This window comes from Natator depressus, chromosome 3, assembly GCF_965152275.1.
Source record: "Natator depressus isolate rNatDep1 chromosome 3, rNatDep2.hap1, whole genome shotgun sequence".
Taxonomy (NCBI): Eukaryota; Metazoa; Chordata; order Testudines; family Cheloniidae; genus Natator; species Natator depressus.
The window spans coordinates 101173406-101180112 of NC_134236.1; the positions used below are offsets into that span (position 1 = coordinate 101173406).

A 6707-nucleotide genomic window follows, 5' to 3' on the forward strand; every position below is an offset into this window, starting at 1 on the left:
ATAACATTTTCCACTACCATATTGTATTCCAGTGTTATGGAACTATTTCTATGATGTCCTGCTGCCAAAATACAGTCTGGCAAGAAATGGTGTCAATGTAGTCAGTGGCCCTGTGTTCGATTATGACTCCAATGGGCTGTACGATACTCCAGAAAAAGTGAAGAGGTGGGAATTTTCTCCTTTCTAATGCTGATTTTTTTTCTTTCCTTTTTTTTTTTTATCATTTCATAATAACTATGACACTAGTTGCCAAAAAAATTATCTCCCAAGAGGGGTTCCTGGCAGGATACATCAGCTAATGTGTAGCCAGTCACATAGCTTTAAAGTGATGTGTTTGGAGCTAATAGCCCAGCAAAAGAGAAGGTAAAAAGAAAAAAACACCCCAGAAGTATGGAATCACAAACCCTGTATGTTAGGTCCAGCTGGGAACTGTGGCAGCTGTAAGAATGGGGTTATACCTAAAACTCCACGAGGCTGCTTCCAGTACTGGAGGAAACAGGAGCAATGGAAGGAGCCCATCGTCCTTGGTAGTGTGATTCCTTCCTGATACAGAGTAACGGGCTAAGTTCTATTGATAGACTTCTCTGTAAAGATTTGCTATTTTCTTATAGTTGGCAAGATTGGTTCAAAACAACAGATGAGCTGGGCGTTCCTTTAACTGAGCCAGAGTTCTGAACTCTGCCAGTAATCTACTTTAGATTCTCGCCTATTTTTATGATGAATCATGGTTTTCCCTTTTTGAGACCATCACTAGACCTACTCTTCAGACCATCAAGCCAGCCAAACTCTGCTTGTGTGACAGCAATCTAGAATGCCCCTCAAAGCTCAAAGTATTCTACTGGCATATTCTAGTGCTAAGCTTCTGAAGGTTTCTCTTGGGCCAAGGAGGTTAATAAAACCGTTTGCTAAAGTACACCAGGTGTCATTGTGCCATGTGTCCTTTGCGCTACTTTAATTTGATAGTTTTAGAGGAAGTAGATCTAAAACGCCACCTCTTTGCATTTCAGATTAACCCGTGACCCAGAAGTTCTGGTTCCAACTCACTACTTCATTGTGCTGACAAGTTGTAAAAATATTTCCCAGACCCCCTTGCAGTGTGAAGGGGCTTTAGATGCCTTATCTTTCATTGTACCTCACAGGCCCGACAACAGTGAAAGCTGTGCAGTAAGTAACCTTTGTTCAGCTCCATGTATATATCTGAAGCCAGGCCTGGCTCGCACTGCAGACAGAGCAGTGGGGAATTAGTTAATGGCTGTAAAGTCTTTTGAAGTATTTTATCATGGTGTCCTAGAGTGAGATTAAACAGTTTAATTTACGTAGAAGTGTGGTATATCCATTTACGTGTGAAAGTAGCTATGTTGTGTGCTTTGCTCTTTTGAACTGTAAAGAGTGGTTGGGTTAGAGCTGGTGGGTTTGAAACACAATAAAGTGAGAGAATCTTATTATGACACTTAAACAGAGACAGCTATAGTATCAACACCAAATCACAATAGTTGACACACAAATCCATTGCTGTTGACATGATTACCTCCCCTGCCACTGGATTCCACATTTTTATAACTCAGTAGGTTAAAATCAGTTGCATTTTGAGTTTACAGGATCACTTTGCTAAATTAATATTGCCTTTTATATAAGACAGCCAATTTTAACTTTTATATTTTTAATATTTGATAATGGGCTCTTTAATCTGGCTGAGAAAGGTATAGCATGATCCAATGGCTGGAAGTTGAAGCTAGACAAATACAGACTGGAAATAAGGCATACATTTTTAACTGGTGGATTCTCTGTGATTGACAACTTTTAAATCAAGATTGGATGTTCTTCTAAAAGATCTGCTCTAGGAATTACTTTGGGGAAGTCCTATGGCCTTAGTTATTCAGGAGGTCAGACCAGATGATCACAATGGTCCCTTCTGGCCTTGGAATCTATGAAATTGTGAAAACAAGATCAGGTGCTATGTTTAGTTATATTTGTAAATGCTTAACATCCACTGATCTCTTCAACTTCTTGGTTATGTTTTGTGAAAATTTGTTGCCTTAACGTCTACAAAACAGCTTTCCACTAGCATATTGTATGTGTAAACCTTGAAACAGAATTCTTCAGAATATCCCTAATTTTTCTCTCGTTTCCCTACCCCAACAGAGACACAAACGTGACTTTCTGTGGGTTGAAGAGCGAATGAGGTTTCATACAGCCCGGGTCAGAGATGTAGAACTTCTCACTGGACTCAGCTTCTACCAAGACAGAAAACAGCCAGTGTCTGATATTTTACAGTTAAAAACATATTTACCAACTTTTCCCATGGAGTGAAATTTGTCTATTTCACAAATAATTTTGTAAATACACTATTTTATCTACAGGAAAAAAGTCTTTAAATGAGCTGGAACACTTACTGAGAGCATTTGACCATACTGAGAATTGGAAAGAATCTGTGCCACATTCGTATCTCAGGGATATTTGATGGACTAAGTATAACACAGGAAGACAGCTTCTGTTGGTCTTACTCCCACTTGAATGTGGTAGAATTGTGTCTGTTATTAAAGCTGATCTGCTGGCATTTGAACTTTATATACAGAAACACTGAGGAGAAAATGAATGGAACCTTCTAAATCTTTTTAATTACGTTGGAATGGAAGAAGTTTATAAGGGAGGGATAATTATCAATATTTTGATCAAAAATAGAGATAATTGGCAAGTATGTAAACGTCCTGGAAAGCCATTAAAATCCTGATTAATGTAACATACACAATGGTTCCTTTTAATTCTGGCTTCTTGGGGGAGGCAGTGAAATAGTGAGTGAATTAGACATTCACATCTAGTGAATTAAACTTTGAGCATTGTGCTATTAAAATATCATGCAATATGCCGCATAAAGCTATATTGCATGGGTAATGGCATCCACCCCCAAATGGGTCATCAGTAGGGGAAGAGCGTAAGACTTTCAGCACCATGGCACAGGCCTCTAGCTAAAACAATATCTTTTATAACTGGTTGCAGTAGTAGGTTATTATCCTGTAGTGGACCAGGAACTAAAGAGAAATGTGCATGTTACACACGTGTTCTGTGACTGTGCAGGGATGTGGTGCTTCAGAGTACATGTATAATAAGAAATTAATCAAATAATATCTTAGGACAATTTTGGAGAATTATCTCACTCCAGATGAACTTAGATTTGATTAATACATTTTGCTTTCTTAAAGGTTCAAGGTGGTTTTTAGATTTGGTGGAATGAATTTGTCCTTTTGAAGAAAACTGACATTTTTGGGGGGGGAAATACCATTGCTCAGAAGACCATTGCTTTCATTTTCATTAATAATGAAAGATGATCTTCCCCCACACTAACATTCAAGGCTGATTTTTTTTTCCTGAACCCCTTTTCAGCATGGCATAGCTATGTTTAGCCTAGAAATGTAGCGGGGCTTGAGCCAAAGCCCATTGAAGTCAATGAAAGCTTTTCCAGTGACTTCAGTAGAACTGGATCAGGCCCCTAGACTGTTTCTCCTTTCACTGTGTGTATTTTCTTGATCTCTTCTGTCACAAGCATAACATTCTCCTAAAGTAGTTTCACTGTGTGAAGTGCAAGTGTGTTGCAGCAACATTGCATCATGACCATGATAGCATTATTTAGTGTAACATCAACTTCGACAAATAAAAACCATAGGCTGTTGCAGTTTGTTTCCTTTTTTTATGCCAGATACCTTGGGCAGTCAAATAGAAACTCCAATATATGGATCTACTTCTTAACAGGGTCAGATTACAGCAGAGTCTGAGTCCATTTTAAAAAATGGTATCTAGCCTTTATGGGGCATAGCCACACTAGGATAAAAGGTATATTTTTAGTATTGTCTAGTATAGACAATTTTATGACCAAGAATTTCTCTATAAACATATAACCAGAGTATAAACAAGCCTGTTTCTCTTCAGCTTCTATCTGTAGTTTATCAACTTCTGTCCTCTCCTCTTTATTAGAACGTAGCAAATCCCTATTAATAGATCTTCCCCTAAGGGCTGTCTCTGAACCGTGGGCAACTCCACACCTGTCAGCTTTCCTGCAGCTCTGGGAGAGGAGATGGGAGAGGAGGCTGGGCTGGGAAGCTGAGGAAGGAGAGGAGATTGGAACTGGTTGGGCAAGGAACCTGAACCAGAGTGGAGGGTGGGAGAAATGTGTGGGAGGAATACTGAGATCAGACAAGGAGCTGTGTGGAGTGGGAGAGATTGGGACTAGGTGTAGGAGGGGAAAGAAACTGGGAGTGGGTAGGGAACTGGGACTCAGCAAGCCTCTTGGGGGAGTCCTAGAACTGGCTGGGGAAAGAGACAGGGACTAGGATGAGAAGCCTGAGGAATGGAAACTGGGACTAGGGCAAGTAGCTAGGCTGGGGAAGAGACAGGACTGGGACAGGTTGGAGTGGCAAATGGGGGTCAAGTTTGGGGGGAGGGGGAAATGGATAGGAGAATCCGTCCACTAGACTGGGGTTCTCAACCTTTTCCTTTCGGAGGCCCTTCCCCACCCCAACCTGCAATAAAAACTCCACGGCCCACCTGTGCCACAACTGTTTTTCTGCATGTAAAAGCCAGGGCTGACGTTAGGGGATAGCAAGCAGGGTAACTGGGGCCCTACCCCACAGGGGGCACTGCAAAGCTAAGTTACTCAGGCTTTGGCTTCGATCCTGGGTGGTGGGGCTCAGGGCTCTGGGCTGCAGTCCCGTGCAGTGGGGTTTGGCTTTCTGTCTTGGGCCCTGGAGAGTAGAATGCTAGCCATTCTCGGTGGCCCCCCTGAAACCTGCTCGTGGCCTTGCAAGAGACCCTGAACTCCTGGTTGAGAACCACTGCACTAGAGGACACACTCCTTTAGAGCCTGGAATGGAACCTAGGATTTCTGAATCTCACCATGCCTCTGACATCAGCAAATGTGTGACATCAGGTGAAACGTGTGTCATCCCTTTGCAGTGCAGGTTCACACAGAGCAGTGGTGGGCAACCTGCGGCCCAATAGGGCAGGCCATCGGTGGGCCACCAGACCATTTGTTTACATTTGCACGGCTGCCCGCAGCTCCCAGTGGCCGCGGTTCACCATTCCTGGCCAATGGGAGTTGTGGGAAGTGGCATGGACCTGGCCCCTGCTCTACCTCAGCCCTCCAGCTATAAAATGGGGATAATGACACCCCTAAGCTTCCAAGGGAGGTGTGAAAATAAATTCCTTAATGACCATGAAGCACTTGAATATTGTAGTAATGAGTGCTGTAGAAAAACACATGGGGAAATGAATAATTCTGTCTTCAGAGCAGGGTTTAGAAGTACACTGGATAAAACATAGGACCATGCACTGACCCAGGAGAAAACAAAATCTTGAACAGCTGTCTTCATTAAATGAGCACTGTCCATTCTGTGCTCTGAATGGTTCTGTGGAAAATAGTTGTATGTGATCATGTAATAAAAGAGTGCATCGTACTGCAGACACACAAGGGAGCTGAATTAACGTTGAGAATTTGAGTGCTTGACGTGGCAACTTTTAACAATATTCTTTTAATTTAGGTTTTTGTGTGAAATATTTTACAGCAGGGGTGGGCCTCCATTCCTGTAACCAGGAAAATGGAAATGAGACAATGTGTGCAACTTGCCAAATTAGTATTTACTTGAACTATGCAAACGTAACTGCATAAATACAGGGTTTTTTGCACTGAGAAGTTTCCTACAGCTGCTGAATTCTGAAATAGGAATTCGATGCAACAGTCAGTGCTCCTCTAGTACTCCCTAACCTAAATTTTCCTCAGCAACTTTCTAGTTTTATCATCTTAGGTTTTGCACTTAAATAGCAGAACATTTCATGGGTTCTTGGAATTATGACAGGACAAGAATAACTATAGTGAGCATCATCAAAACTTCCATTTGTCTACACGAGACTAATAAAATTAGTTTTGTTGCTGCAAAGGATGGTGGGGAACGAAAAAGCCTCCATGAAGACTTTGCCAATAAACTCAAAATAAAACCAGTTTCAGTTCTTCTCTTGCTACTCAAAGTGTTAAATAAAACATGACTATTGCCTTAATACCATACTACCACAAACTGAATTTTTTAAAGATAGCCTGCAAGAGGGGAAAAATTGCTTCTTTACAAAGTATGAGAAGACCTGAAAGTCTGCTTGTTTTTAAGTTGCTTAGTATTAGCAAATTAAGTCTGGTTGCTGTCAGATGCAATTCTTTAGACACACCATCTTCCTTCTCTTTTCTGTACAAGAGATTTAGCTTTGGGGCATGGGGTAAATCAAGGGTCTTCTGGGAGTGGATCACTGTCCCCTACCCACTCTTTCAAGTCATGCACCAAATTTCTGTGGAGGAGTAGTGTGAAAATGTGAACTACCTATCAGACCCCTTAACTCTCTCCATGACATCCCAGAATTCCCCTTCAGGGGCAGATGTGGGGATATGGATCAAGGACTGGGAAAGTCCCTTTCTAAATAGAATTTTTCACAGGTAGTAAAAAAAAAATTGAATTATAAAGGAAAAATTCATCTAAATAAACACATTGGGTGAGATTTTCAAAGATGCCTAGTGGATTTGGACACCAAGCTTCAATGGATTTGTCAACCCAGCCCCTCCAGGTGGCTTTGAAAGTCTCACCTGTAAAACAAAGCAGACATTAGCAAGAGGTTGCTTCCTAAAATGGTCATATTACCCAAGGGCTGTTTAGCCTCAGACCCCTCAACTTCAT

General features: G+C 41.5%; 1 protein-coding gene across 1 annotated transcript in view; it reads left to right on the top strand.

Moving 5' to 3' along the window:
* The window catches only part of ENPP1 (ectonucleotide pyrophosphatase/phosphodiesterase 1), a 77017-nt gene extending 73358 nt beyond the window's left edge, over positions 1 to 3659 (top strand). Inside the window, exons 23-25 of the mRNA XM_074948444.1 lie at positions 33 to 165; positions 1008 to 1164; positions 2143 to 3659. Of these exons, the coding sequence (XP_074804545.1) occupies positions 33 to 165; positions 1008 to 1164; positions 2143 to 2310 (458 nt within the window). The 3' untranslated portion in view covers positions 2311 to 3659. The remainder of the gene's footprint in view (positions 1 to 32; positions 166 to 1007; positions 1165 to 2142) is intronic.
* Positions 3660 to 6707: the final 3048 nt, after the last annotated feature.